This window comes from Glycine soja, chromosome 7, assembly GCF_004193775.1.
Source record: "Glycine soja cultivar W05 chromosome 7, ASM419377v2, whole genome shotgun sequence".
Classification (NCBI taxonomy): Eukaryota; Viridiplantae; Streptophyta; class Magnoliopsida; order Fabales; family Fabaceae; genus Glycine; species Glycine soja.
Window position 1 is genome coordinate 9,986,396 of NC_041008.1, and position 15,086 is coordinate 10,001,481.

General features: G+C 32.2%; 2 protein-coding genes across 2 annotated transcripts; both read right to left on the minus strand.

The window, feature by feature from the left end:
* Positions 1 to 5,140: 5,140 nt before the first annotated feature.
* LOC114418688 (surfeit locus protein 1-like) lies at positions 5,141 to 9,379 on the minus strand. The gene is made up of 6 exons (XM_028384160.1): positions 9,092 to 9,379; positions 8,850 to 8,935; positions 7,704 to 7,942; positions 6,749 to 6,917; positions 6,370 to 6,653; positions 5,141 to 5,746 (listed from the first exon to the last, which is right to left on the minus strand). Exons 1-6 carry the CDS (start codon positions 9,240 to 9,242, stop codon positions 5,662 to 5,664), a joined length of 1,014 nt encoding a protein of 337 aa, XP_028239961.1. The 5' UTR covers positions 9,243 to 9,379; the 3' UTR covers positions 5,141 to 5,661.
* An 824-nt stretch (positions 9,380 to 10,203) lies between these two features.
* Positions 10,204 to 12,222, minus strand: LOC114417715 (lipid transfer-like protein VAS). Its single transcript, XM_028382799.1, has 3 exons — positions 11,729 to 12,222; positions 10,862 to 10,888; positions 10,204 to 10,560 (listed from the first exon to the last, which is right to left on the minus strand). Exons 1-3 carry the CDS (start codon positions 12,120 to 12,122, stop codon positions 10,424 to 10,426), a joined length of 558 nt encoding a protein of 185 aa, XP_028238600.1. The 5' UTR covers positions 12,123 to 12,222; the 3' UTR covers positions 10,204 to 10,423.
* Between the last annotated feature and the right edge of the window lie 2,864 nt (positions 12,223 to 15,086).

Genomic DNA, 15,086 nt, shown 5'->3' on the forward strand with positions numbered 1-15,086 from the left:
CTGACAATATATATAATAGTGTAAAAAAGAGTGGTAAATAAAGGGAACACTAATTGAATAGGGGTCTAATTACCTCAGCACAGGTTGATCATTATATTTGCCACATGCACATGTGAATGGCACTGTCTCTATATCTGTTTTTTTTGTGTCATTGACTGCAAGCTGGATAACACCATGAATGATTATCCATAACAATTCTGGTAATTGTGCCGACAGTAACACAAACAATTTCCTGGTGAAAAAACATAGTGATAACATTTTGGACCAACTGGTGGAGGCGTGGAATAAATACTAGGACTTTGATTAGAGTTAATAGACTTTAGTTACCAGGACTTTTCATTGATCTGAATAAATAGCAAACATGAATAACAGAATTACCTCAGAAATGTTGTTAATCTTATAAATGGTCTTTGCCTCAGCCTTTAAGAGAAATGCATCCTTTGACGATAATTGAGTAGAACCTGAAAGTTGTGAACTCCCTTGACCACGAGGTGTCAAAACTGACCAGACTTCAATGCCTAATTCTAAAAGCCTACACAAATAGAATAAATACGAAAAGGTAGGAAAAAATAATCAACATATGTAATTCAGGAAGGTTATAAATACAGAACCAGCACCATGACCAAAATACCTCTAACTGAATTCTTGAATTTCAACCATCGATTCATTGATCAATAATTTTGAGGCCTTCAACGAATTATTGACTGAGGGTGGATAGGATCCTGTAGTTGTGACAAACAGAAACATCAGATGCCATTTAATAAGCACCAGAATTGACAAATTTAACATGAGACTATACCTTGTCCTTCTTTAATTCTGGCGTGGGTCAAGAGAACAATCATTGGGGCATCATTTTCAACCTCATTCAAGTAGTCTAAGAACTGCAAGCAATAATTTTCCCAGAGAGTGCAAGATAGCAATTGGCCACTATGGCAAACAAACAGTGATGATAGTGTCAGTTTATAATCATTGAATACATAGAAAACAAAAAGGTAAATTGTACTACATAACCTCAAGTCCTTGAGTTTAAAAACAACCCTTGTACTTTTTTATGACACTTGGTGAAAGACGACCTCATCAACGACGCCAATAATGTCTTAAGAAAGCAGAAAATAAAGGCATGTCATTTAAAAAGGCTTAAATTTTGTGAACAAAGTCATTGGACAAATTGCAGCTGAACTTACCAACCAACAGCCCAGGTTGGAAGCGGCCAGCAATGACATTGGCAAATTCAACAAATTTGAAATTTTTAAAAGGAAGACCATCCAAATCGAATTGCCTAACAACAGTAACTCTAGTAAAAGCTAATTTATATTGATGGTCACAAACTCTGAATTGACCATCATTCTTCACGACTTTAAAATTATGCATGACATAAGTACAATTTTCCTTCAAATAAGCCTTCCAAGACTTTAGCTGATCTTGCTTACAAACAACATGGATTTCATCTCCCTATAATAGCCAAAGTATATAAGTAATTGGTTAAATGGTTGATAACCAAACAGATAAACAAAATAAAACCATACATCATAATCAATTATGACCATTTTAGCTTGTTCAGACTTGATGGGAGTCCCAACAAACCAAATATCATTGATCCTTACAGCAAGTTTAAGGGTTTTTTTTATCCATTAATGGACTTTATCTTATCCGGAATACGTGCCATAATTCTGCATAAAACTATATGCTTCTTACTCGATGATCTAGTAAATTTGAAAGCATGACCACGACAAACCAAAAAGTCAGTTGATCAGTTAGGAACCAAACATGCAGTTGCAAGTGTTAACAATGACCAATAAACAAAACGCAAACATGCATAAATATAAGCCAATGTCCGTGCAAAAGTGTAACATGGACTTGCAAGTGACAACAATGAGCAAGAAACAAAACGCTGCATAAAATTGTATGCTTCTTACTCAATGATCTAGTAAATGGGAAAGCATGAACACGAAAAACCAAAAAATCAGTTGATCAGTTAGGAACCAGACATGCAGTTGCAAGTGTTAACAATCAGCAAGTAACAAAATGCAAAAATGCATAAATATGAGCCAATGTCCCTGCAAAAGTGTAACATGGACTTGCAAGTGATAACAATGATCAAGAAACAAAACGCAAGCATGCATAAATATGAGCCAATGTCCATGCAAAAGTAAACTAAGAACTACACATGTATACCAGGGAAAAAAATAACACCTTAACTGTATGAACAATGAACAATGGGTAAGAAACCAAATGCAAGAATGCATAACTATTCACCAATGTTAGTGAAAAAGTATTACCTTGACTCCTGGTAACCAAAGTGAACAATGAAGCAAAGGCAAACTGGGAAACAAAGGGAGCTGAAAAAAAAAAAACAAAGCAGGAAAGTTAGCAAAGAAGAAAAAAAATGAAATAAAGAACCAAAGATACATAACAGGAGAAAAAAAGACATGCAGTTGCAACTGTGAACAATAAGTAAGAAACCAAACGTAAGCATGCATAACTATTCAACAATGTCAGTGGAAAAGTATTACCTTGACTCCTGGTAACCAAAGTGAACAACAAAGCAAAGGCAAACTGAAAAACAAAGGGAACTGACCCAAAAACAAACCACGAAAGTCAACAAAGAAGCAAAAAACACAAAATAAAGAACTAAACAGGCGAAAAAAAGAGATGAAGCAAAGAAGCAAAAAACATGAAATAAAGAACTAAAGATACATAACAGGCAAAAAAAAGAGATGCAGTTGCAACTGTGAACAATAAATAAGAAACCAAACGCAAGAATGCATAACTCTTCAACAAAGGCAAACTAGAAAACAAAGGGAACTGACCCAAAAACAAACCATGAAAGTCAGCAAAGAAGCAAAAAACACAAAATAAAGAACTAAATATGCATAACAAACTTAAAAACTCACACCTTGACTCGTGGTAACTGAAGTGAAGAACGAAGCAAAGAGAAAGTGAAGAACTGAGGGAACAGAACTTAAGAAGGAACCAAACTGAAAAGGAAAGAGATAAAGCATGATACAAAGCACCAAACCGAAGAAGTAAAAGATAGACGGGACGTAGCGCAGTGCACGGGCACAACGACAATGATCGGAAAACGTTGGGCAGCAAGACACGTCGGAGAAGCAACATGGGGAAATGGAGGGGCAAAAAGCCCCAAAAACCAGGAAATGTGTCACATGTCAAAATTTTAGGCATGAGCATAATTGACTTTTCATTGGCCTTCTCTTTTATTAGATAGATATAGAAGAGTCCATATTAAGCTGCTTGAGGAATGATCAAAAGTCAATATATAGCCCATGAACTCAACCAATTGCATCTGATCCAAAAAACATATATAATCCTCCAAATATTTAAAAATCCTTTAAACTATTGATCCTTAAAATTTACTCAAGTACATCAACTTAAGGACTAAAGTGATATATATTTAGTACTCCAAAAATTATTTGAATAGTTTTCTTACTTTAAGAACTACTTTAAAGGAATAATAATATTTCAAATACAAGATTGACTGTTTATTCATTTTAAAAATATTTTTATAAAATAGATTTTAAAAATAAAAACATGAACACTTTCCAAACAACTTCCAAATTACTGTGGAGTTTCTCTTCAAGAGCTCCATCCGGATTATCTTTTATTAAGGTCATATTAGGAGTAATTTTTCGTCTTTAGTCTAGAAATTTTTAAAAATCAAAATTATTTTTTGTTAAGTTTTCAGTTTGAATTTATTTTGGTTTTTAGTTTTTAAAAAGTTGTTGAAAATTAAAAATAGATAAAAATAAGTCAAATATTCTTGCTCCAAGATCGTACAATATAAAAAAAATAGACAAACAAATAAAAAAATAATATAAAAAAGAAGTAAGAAGTAGTAGAACTAATGTTAAGGATTTAAGAAAGAAATATCGGAAATTTATTAGATACTTCAACATATATACAATAAAAAGAAATATATAAAAAGATTGCTTACATGTGATTTCATAAGGATTAAAAAATAATGTTAAAGGATTTAAAAAAGACAGAATTAGAACAAATGATTTCAAAAGGAAAACACTATTTTTTATTTGTTCCTATCTTGCATTTAGTGACTCTGAACCAGCAAAAAAATTCACGTGAATAGCATGCAGGGCACGTAGTAGTACATAATATTTGTTCCTATCATGCATCTTACACAAACATTAACATGCATACATTCAACTTTGAACTCGAAGACAAGATATGCAAGGACTTTCAAGCAATTTTTGGGCACAAAGCAAAACCATATGCGGACCATCTCGATTGTCGTGGCACTACTCTAAGCCAAAAAGTGCTTGGTATTGTCACAAATGCCACCCCAAGAAATGACATCAAATTGAATTTTAACATAACTTTTCTATCAAACTCGAAATAGTCAGTGTACCAAAGACTAAAAAATGCTAACTATGTTGCACTTCTACACTAGAAACATATCTTTCAACATAAACTATGAAGACATATCTTGCAACCTCTGTAAGCCACAGAAAATAGGCACCAAGTTGCATATGAACCTTCCAAATTTCCCTGTACATTAAATCACTCACTACAAAGACATAATGAAATAGATAGGATATTCCCATGTGCATTAGCTCATACCCAGATCCTCAAAGCAACCCCCATTCCGAGAAAAAGAAAAAACTGAAAATGTCCCTGCATTATCCATTTAGCCTAATTGGCTTTCTCAAAATTTTACGCACACCTTTGGCAGAAAGGGAAAACGGTGGGCTAATTGAAAATTAATTATTTGAGTTTATAATAATATAAGTGCTATTTTATTAAGGAAAAGGGGCCCGTGGGAACGGCGCATTCGAGAATTACCATGGTAGCGTCAAAATCACAAAATTGAAAAAGGTTTTGTTTTATTTGTCACGAAATTTACAGGAGTTAAGATCACAGCAACGACCACGATTCAAAGCCCTAATTGAAAGTATGAAAATAAAAACAGGAAATAGGAGAACAAGGTAAACAGAGAATAGAGACGGTGAAGCCAAATGCAAATAGGAGAAGCACTGAAAATAAAAAAACAAAAATAGCATACCAGAAACACCAAACGATTTCAGCCACAGGTTTTCCACCGACAAACGTATAAGAGAGAGATGACCATGAGGGAAAGTGTGAGGAGTTAGGGTAAAACTAAAAACAATAATCACAAAATCAACTCAACCCCATTTTATTCAAACACATTTTGTTTTTAAAATTACATTTCACAATTGAAAACGGGAAACTCACAACCACTCTGAACGGGACCTAGTGGAACCAATAACCATGAGTCAATAAGATTTGTAGTATACTCACAAGTCACAACTTCTGAACCTTACAAACAATCCAAATATAACTACTAACACTAGTTGCTTTTTCAACAAAAAAATCGACCTTCTAGACAAAAAAAAAATGGCATCTTCATCCCCTTGACATCAAAATTCTAAACATGGTTTTGTTGCACAAAAAATATCACCCCACATTCATTTTATAAGTGTTTTTGAGGTGAGGATAACTTGCAAGGAGGACTTCACTTGAATGACTAAATTGCTTGAAAGTTGAGATTTGAAGAAAAGATTGGGAAGACAATGCTCCAAGGAGATAGATAGATAGATGTATCAAGATGCCAAATGAGGGAGTATGTGTCCATAAATTTCAACTATAACAGGCAACAAAATGACTTTGCTATCTCCGACTTTGCCATCTCCGCTTATTTTTCTGTCTAAGTCTCTTAAAAGCCATAAATGTAACTGCTGCAGAAAGAGAATACCTGACCAATATACAAATGGAAAATTGTAAGAAAGATTCTTCAACCTCATCATTAGAGGCTCAATTTAATAGAAAGCTGCATATTTTCATTGCCTTCACATTGAAAACCTTATTTCTTATGTTAATCTTAATTTCCACAAGTAAATTCTAGTTATAAGTGGGTAGACACACAGACAAAAGGCCCTACCAAAAAAGAGAAGAATACAATTATACAAAAAACTATGACATTTAACAGATAACAATGAACAGAACAGGTGATAGGGAGAGAAGAAAAATAAGTTTGAATGGGCCAACTTATCTGAATCTCTAAAATAATGACAGAATAATAGTTTATGTCACCAGATAAGCACTGAAATATCATAATTAATAGCACTTACAATCAAGAAAGGATGGATGGGGTTTGCTTTGATTAATATTTAGTTGATTTTCAATCATATACTGTTACTCTATTAGTGGTATCATTCAGTGGTAACCTAAGCATTATTGCAAAACCCATGATATCGCAATCAAATATAGAAAAGCTGGTATGCACCAATAATACAATAACAATATATATAAATCAATTTTTAATTTGACCCAAAAATGCATCAATATCCAATGAGGAGAGAAAATTAAGTTGCATACCATGTCAATGTATAGTTTAGGTGGTCCCTAGGCATGACTGAACTTCGAATCAAGGTATTCACATCCTTGGGCACAGGGTAAGGATTACTTGGATTCACATTTTCGTTAGTATCTTCAAAATAGATGGTATTTTCTGGAAGGCCACAAGCACGAGCTATGCCAGGAACATCAACATAGAACCACTGGGAAGACCCAGGGTCATTCGCCGGGACAAATATGCTTGGCTTCTCACTTCCACGAACTACGCCAACAACTTCTATAGGTGTAACAGATGCAACCTGATCCTGTAAGTTACACGAGAGAAGTTCAAATTTAATTTTTTTTCTGCATTAAACAAGATATGGATATGGATATGGATATGATTGGGGGGAGAGGCAACCTCAATAACAGGCTTTTTAGACCAAAATCTCCACCAAGATTTACTTCCATCAACGTGAGAAGGGGAAGGAAGAGCATCTTCCAAATCTTCATCTTGTGAAGCCTCTAAAAATTTGTCTTTCCAACTACGTGGAACCCACCCTCTGTTGACTAAAATTGGAATGCTTACACTGGAAGAAACAATACACAATATAAAAATTGAAGAAACTCAGAACAAATAATGTAACTTATCTATTAAACCAGTGGCAGGGTAGTATTCAAAACTAGCAATTGATTGCTTATGACCAAGAAAAAAACTACGGTTGACTTGATAATATCATAGACAACATAGCTTAGAAAAATTAGGACTTAAAGCTTATGAATCGATGAAATAAATCCAAGATATTCTAAGCCCTCAAAAGCTCAACAAAGATTAGCCAGACACAGTAAACACATTGCACATGGATAATTATATTGATGAAAAGAAAAGACACCGACATGAAACATACATAATGGGCAACAATAAGTTAATAATCATTACCAAAAGTAAAATCTTAAAGTTCATTCCGTACATGAAGATTTAATTCCTTTTGATAAATAGTAATATTGAATATAATGAGCAACACTTTCAATATCAACTAACATTAGTTTAACAGAAAACTCATCATTTTATCAAATGGTGTCAAAAACAGGAGGTAATTATGAGGGAAATTTTCAATCCAGAATGCGTAAATAGTTTTACAGTACAAGTAACAATGCAGCACAACCTATCTAGAAGATAACTGAAATGAAAGCCTTAACAACTCTAATTAATGATGCTTGACCTTCTACTTTCTTGTTCTGTATAGAATTTTACACTCACATTTAATGAAATTTAAGCCCTAAAAATAAACAAAAAGGGTAATGCAAGAGACTAGAAGTTTCTCATGACTTAATCTATTACTTTCATTGACAAAGCTATTAACGTTTATGTTTACCTGTCAGGACAATTGGGAACTGGCATAAGAGGTGTTATAATATAGTAGCCATTTTCAGTGACTCCTGAAATACTTCTTGAACGTGGTCCCACATAGACTGATTTTTTATCATCAAAATATCCTTTGCACACCACCTTCCTAAATTCCAGAGAATCTAATTCCTCATCTGATGAATAAGCACTACTGAATTTTAATGGTTCCATTTGCAACCTCTTCTCTCGATATTCCAACATTTTAATCTGCAACATTGAAAGATGGAAGAAATTTTCAATTAGCTGATATGCACAGCAAATATCCAAACATGGAATCGCATGAGTTCAGATAAAATAAACTCAATCCCCAAAACTTTTTTCCAAATCTTTACAACAAAATACTCCATCTATTAGTAAACTAATAATGTTTGATTGTAATGAAATTCTTATAACATCGTGTATTCAAGTCATCCATGTATCATAGAGATGGAAATGAAGGCAATAATCCATTCCACAATATAAGCAATAAGCCTTCGATTAGAAATCTCCTAAATGGTTAAGACTTAAGAAATGAGTGACATTCTCAGATGAAATATTACTAAATTCAAAACATGAAGAGGAAAATGAGAAAACATTATATCACCTAGATGCATCATATTTTTTGAAGTTACCTAGATCACTAATGTCAACAGAAATTGATTCAAAGTCTCAAAATTTTGACAGTCACAAATAATAATACACGTTTTAAGCCATGTTAGTTCAGAGAAAGTTCACAAATTGTAACATATACAAAAAAAAAAATTACAATAGCACCACAGATCACATTTAAGACCACAATCCACCAAGCTTGTAGACTGTAGTTCTTTTTCTTGATCCTCATCACAAAGCACATTGTTATATACCCCCCATTCACTTACAAACACCTTGTTGCAAAAGCAATACAAGTATAATTATTAGGGTGATGTTACTTTCACGTTTCACATAATCTTCTCTTCCATCATTCACATAGTATCAATCAACATCATTCCTTTCCTCCCTCCTATTCCCTCCCCCTATTTCATCAAAATCAACGGTTCAAAATTCTACAAGTGAGATTATGAGAACAAATTATTATGTGAAGAAAAACAAAACAGATTCCTAATTATTATGAATTCAATGCCAAAAAGACACACACCTTTTCTTCTCTTCTACCAATCTGCCAAGTCCCAAGGCCAAATGTGATTGCCCCAGGTAGAAATAGCAACCATCTAGATGCTTTTCCTTTCATACCCAAAACAAAATACAAAAAATAAAAATAATAAAATAAATGACAATAAAATAAAAGATTGAATTTTTATGAAGAGGGACTTAAGTATTGCAAAAACCAAGATTGACCCAGATGGAGAATCGATCGAAGGAACAGGAATCAGCACTTACTCTGTGAATCGGAAGAAGAGGGAAGTGTTGGATCGGAATCAGACACGGAGGAAACGGCGACGACGGCGGAGCTGAACTGCCTGAGAGCGAGGAAGTGGTCGGAGGTAGCACCACCGCATGCGGCAGCCGCGCGGCGGAGATGTGTTAGCATTCTGGCGAGGGAAGGCGTCGAAGCCACTCAGACATGGGAAGTGAGAGAAGCAAAGGGAGACGAAGAAGAACGAAGGGTTTATGGAGGTAAAATCTGCTGCGTGTGGAAGCACCTTTAGCTTCGGTGGACCTTCAGCTCTGGACATTAAGTTGCATTGCATACTTTACGTTTTATTTGAAAATAAAAATAAAAAATAATTAATTTATTCCTTTTGAATTATTTTTTACTAGAGAAATGCATCACTGAAATTTATTAGAAATTACCCAAAAATATTATTTTACATCTTCTCTTTTCTTTTTTATTAAATGATTTCCAAACCTTCTCATCTGAAATTAAAACATGCTCCACTCTTTTCTTTCGTTTTAAGAAAATCGTGAGAAACTATATATGTCGTCAGTAATTATAATTAAAATACCAATAGGAAGGATTAAGAAAAAAATTATAACTTTTAGTATAGTTAATAGATAATTATGTTTATATATGTGATTAGAATCTCGATTCTCTTACTAGTTACTATTTTTATCCTATACATGAAAAATAAATATGATCTAAAACAATTTACATTTTATTCAATTAACGAGTTATGAATGATATTATTTTGTGAGATATCATCGATTTAAATGAATATTGATTAATATTTACTAAAATATATTAATATGGCGTTGTTTTATATATTTTTTTATCCCTATATTTCTCTCTCTTTTTTTATAGCATATTTCAATTCTCTCTATTATATTACTCTTTTTCTCTTTTTTTTATCTCTTTTAATTGTAAATTTATGAAAAAGTGCTCTACAAATTAAATAAAATCCCTCTTTAGAGAAAAGATGTGCTTTGGCAATTTACACTACTGGCTGCGCCATTATCAGCGATATACTATCACCATTCCAACTCAGATATAGAGCCAAAGAAATAAAAATAAATAAATAAACAAAGGAACTATATGTGTACAGACATAGGAATGAACAAATCTTCCAAAAGAATTTACTCAATATAAATTGAATTTGATGAATCAGGTGAATGATGACCCTAAATATATCTGCCACTGCAAAATTAAAATTCAAAATGCTTTGCACTATAGAGAGTTCTGGGAACATGTTCTTTACTCATTCTGTAATGATCACATGAAAATTCGCAGAACCAAGACATAAATTTCAACAGTAAGCAAACTCGTACATAGGCCTAGTATGAAGAAAATACTAGAGCTGTCAACAATGCAACAAAACCAGGTACACCAAAATAAATGATTCCATGTGGCGTAATCATTTTTGTTGAACTTGTTGATTCAGAAGTTTCCTCTTCAGATACAGCATATTCACCTAGAAGCAGTAAATATAGTATTAGTTATCACATTACTCAGACTTGTTCATAAAAATATTGCTTCAAGCATAACTAGGATAACAAACTTTTCCATTTGCATCGATCTCTAGGTTGAAGTAGCATGTTGATTAACAAATAGTTCAAAGCTTATTATTAACAGATGAATTTATTCTGAATTAATTTCGTTTTTAACTTATTGAATGAAATTCTTAATATATTTTCAATGTTTTATGAGTTCTTATTAATTAAAAATTTTTCTCCTATGTGAACATTAGCACACATGGGTTGGTGATGATTTACCTTCTGATGCTGCTGTTGAGCTTTGTTCTACAATGAAAAGAAACAAAACAAGTTTAAAGTTAGACCAGACCATTGATGCAATTCAAATGCAAAATTTTAAGGAAAGGTAAAGATATTGAAATTTATTAAGCACATTCTGCACCTCCTATCAATTTGAAATTATCACTTGTAATTTTTAAAATAATTAATATAAAAATCAACAAACCTATTATATTTGATGATTATTATTTATTTATAGAAAAATAGGTCATTAACAAAGACAATCCAATAGACATTCCAAGATACATGCATTATTAGTGAGGGGGACTTATATTAACAAATTTCATATTTGCTTAGAAGAGATTTATGTTATTGCCCTGGAGGATTCATCAATTTGATTAATAAGATTTTTGCATGCCTTCTGTCTTGTTCAGGAGTATACATGTGGAAAATGCAACACATATAAGTAAGTTTATTCGGATATCATGCAAAATGACGTGGATTACTCAGCGATCACCTATCAATATCAAAATGGAAGAATAATTTCAAAACGAAACAATAAGTATAATAATGAAAAACTTGAATTCACCAAAAAATATAAAAAACGTGACAACCTAACTCAATTCCAATTCCAATCTCCAACAAATGACAACTTTTCTTCTCCATGGAGAAAAGAAGAGGAGGGAGAAAAATATCATGACATGACATGATGAAAAATAACAGACAAACAAATCATTACAAATTATATAATAGATTTTTGCAAGAAGAAAAAGAATTAAAACCAATGAAAATTATAGTATACATATACAAAGCACAAGAAATAAAGAAATCATTAATTATTATTATTATTATTATTATTATTATTATTATTATTATTATTATTATTACCTTGGGATCCTCCTCCTCCTGTGTTGTTGCACTTAGAAGGGTCAAAATTGATGCCACAAGCTTGGGGGAGCTTCAAGATCTCATCCTTGGAACCACCAAGGGACTGAAATAGAGTAGTGCTGTTAACGAAATTGCAAAGACATTGCGTGTTATTTTCTTGCATCTCCTTCAATGGCTCACAACAAGCCGGAGAAGGGTTGTTTGGAGATTTCAGGTATTCTTGGCATGGAAGAAGCCTTTGCATGCATTTTGCATCTTGTAGAAACGCACCTTGTCCTAGGCCAGGCAGAAGCTGATCAAGAGAAGTATCAAACATGCCAAGGTGAAGAGATGCAGAAAAGAACATGACAAAGAGGAAGAAGGCCTTGTTGGGATAGGCCATGTTATTCATCATGGTGAGAGAGATTATTTGAAAATGAAACAACACCAACCAAACTTGATGTTGATGTTGTTCTTGTTCTTGTTTTTGGTTTTGCTCCCCCCTAGAGCCTCTCTTTGTGGTGGATGGTAGTTATATAAACCAAAGAGAAACTCTATTTTTAAAGGGTTGTTCTGAAAAAGGAAAATTAAATTGAGCCAGCCATCTCTTCATAGCCATATTTATGCAACTCACCCATTTGTTCTATTTTGAAATTACACCTTTTTCCCTCTATCCTGTTGCTTGTTTGGGATGTGTATTCTGTATTGTATCTTTTTTACACTTCATTTTATCTACAATGTATTGGGATTTGCAAAATTCAAGTGTGGATGTTTTTGTGGTATTTGTTATCTCGATTTTTTTTGGAAAAGTGATGCTATGTTAGGAAAGTATTTTGCACGGCCTGATTACGAAATCCAAATGTTTGTGTATTATTAGAAAATATAATATTAAAAATATAAAAAAAAAATAGCGACTTTGACAAGCGGAAAATAAAAGTGGTTGTTTTTATATATAGATTTTGTGCTACACGAATTTGTAGTACCAAGCATTTGTCTTCTTGGAATACTAATAATGTAACTTTTCACACATTATTTTTTAATTATTAGGTTAAATTCTTGTGATAGTCAATAAATCACCGAGTCTCGCCTTTTGTCTTGCGATATAATTTTTTAAAATAATAATATCATTTCGATGGACAGTCCTTATTATTTTGAGTTCAAAACACATATCCATGACATAATAAAGAGAAAACACTTGCAATTTTGTTTTGCGAAAGTTGCTGAAGAAGGAGAAGGAAAAGCAAAATAAGAGATTTAGGTTTTGTTTGAGAAGACATTTCACTTGATTTCTAATTTTTTATTAATTAAAAATTTTATTTGAATGTTAGATAAATAAATCTTTTAATAGTTTATAATATTTTTTAAAACGTTCACTTTTAACTTTTTATTTTTTTATTTTTATTCTTAATATATTTACTAAATTTTCTTATTATTCTTTTTAAATAAATTATAATTTAATTATTTTTTTCATTTTATACTTTTCAGTTACTTTAATCGCTACATTTACTGAACACTTACACTTTAATAAATTAATTTTTTCAGTTTTTAACTTTTAACTATCAATTAATTTTTTAATTTTCAGCTAATTTTTTAGTTAGTTTCTTTATGCACAACCTTAAAGAGTACTACCGAGAATAAGAAAAGAAAGAAGAAGTGAAAGCAAAAGGAAAGGGGAAAATATTTAAATGGCAAAAAGAATAAAATGAGATACATTTGGTAATTATCATGAACCAATTAGCTTGAGTTCACATTATAAATGGGCCTATATCATTTAAGTTCGCATAGGTTTACAAGTTGGGTATTGCTATGGGCACTACCTAATTTGCTATTGGTGCTACACATGTTAGTGCCCTTTCGTGGTATTTTGAAATTGTCCCTTGGCATAAACTTTAAGTTTTGCAAATGGGAGTGAAAAAAAATTAATAACAGAATCATCATTCAGTTATATAAGTGTCCAATGGAATTTCGATTCTTCTATTAAATTTTTTTCACTCCCATTTCTAAAACCAAAACACGTTTTGATTGAACATTGATGGTTACACAATGAAAACATATTTTTGTTGTTCTATTTTTTTGTCACTCTTATTTTCACAATGAAAACATGTTTCCGTTGTTATACTTTTTCTAATGCACTTTACAAAATGGATATGCATTTCCGTTATATACCTGCACAACATAAACATGTTTTTATTTTGTAAATTTTTTTGTGAAAAAGAAAACAACAATGAAAACATGTTTTCATTGTTATTTTTTGTGTACTGGTCATAATTAAATTATTAAGGATCTCATCAAATGACTTGCAACACAATATGCATGCTTACAACAATTAGCAAACTTTATATTCCACATTAACTGAATAAAAACATTAATCAGGGTTTTACCAAGTGTCAAATGAATACAAATAATAGTACTAAATATTTTTCCATTACAAATAAAAACATTAAATGACTTACAACACAATATGCATGGCTTACAACAATTTCGTTGTGTTCTATAAAAATTAAAAAAAAATGGAATTGTGATTCTGTTATGTAAAAAAAAATTGGTACCAAGTTGGGTGGTTTGTGGGAGACAAGAGAGAAGAGAAGAGGTGGAGAAATGAGAATAAGGATTGGGTGTGTTGTGAAAGAGGAAGGGAAAAGTGAGAGAGGAGTAGGGAAGGGTTTGTAAGAAAAAGGGAGAAAGGTAGAATGGTCAAATTGTTATCGCTGCAAGTTGTTATTTGAACATGTTACAACATGCAACTTACTTACTTTACAACTATACTTGCACTCTTATTACCACACCCAACACCAACAAATGACGAACCCTCTCCATCAATTTTTTTGTTACATTTGGGACACCTATCATAAATCTACCTATTGGCTACCAACAACTTGCTTATAGTAGCTACAATGACACGCATACAGTCCTACAACAAAAATGATTCATTATAAAAATGAATTACAATATTTTAAACCCAACGAATGTATCAAATATTATTTCAAACCTTTTTCAATTGGTTAGGTTCATCAAAGCATTTCACTTGGGCATTATGCAGAAAGCGATCTGCAAGAGAATACACTGAAGATCCCAAAATTTGACTGCCTATTTGGATACACAGAACCGTTATTAGTTTTGTCGGATCAATTATGAAATAAGTAAACATATGTACTGATAAATAATTTTAAAATATTCATAACTAAATCACTACATAGATGGAAGTATTATGAAGTGGCCAACTGACCCTTGAATTCCAAAATTTCTTTCATGTCAGTATTCACAAAAATTTGAGAACCATACATTGAATTCTGGATTGCTATAGGATAAGTGTCTATAGAAAACGAAAAAAGTTTATATTAGTTCAAAATGAAATGTATATTTAGAAAAATGCATTTAC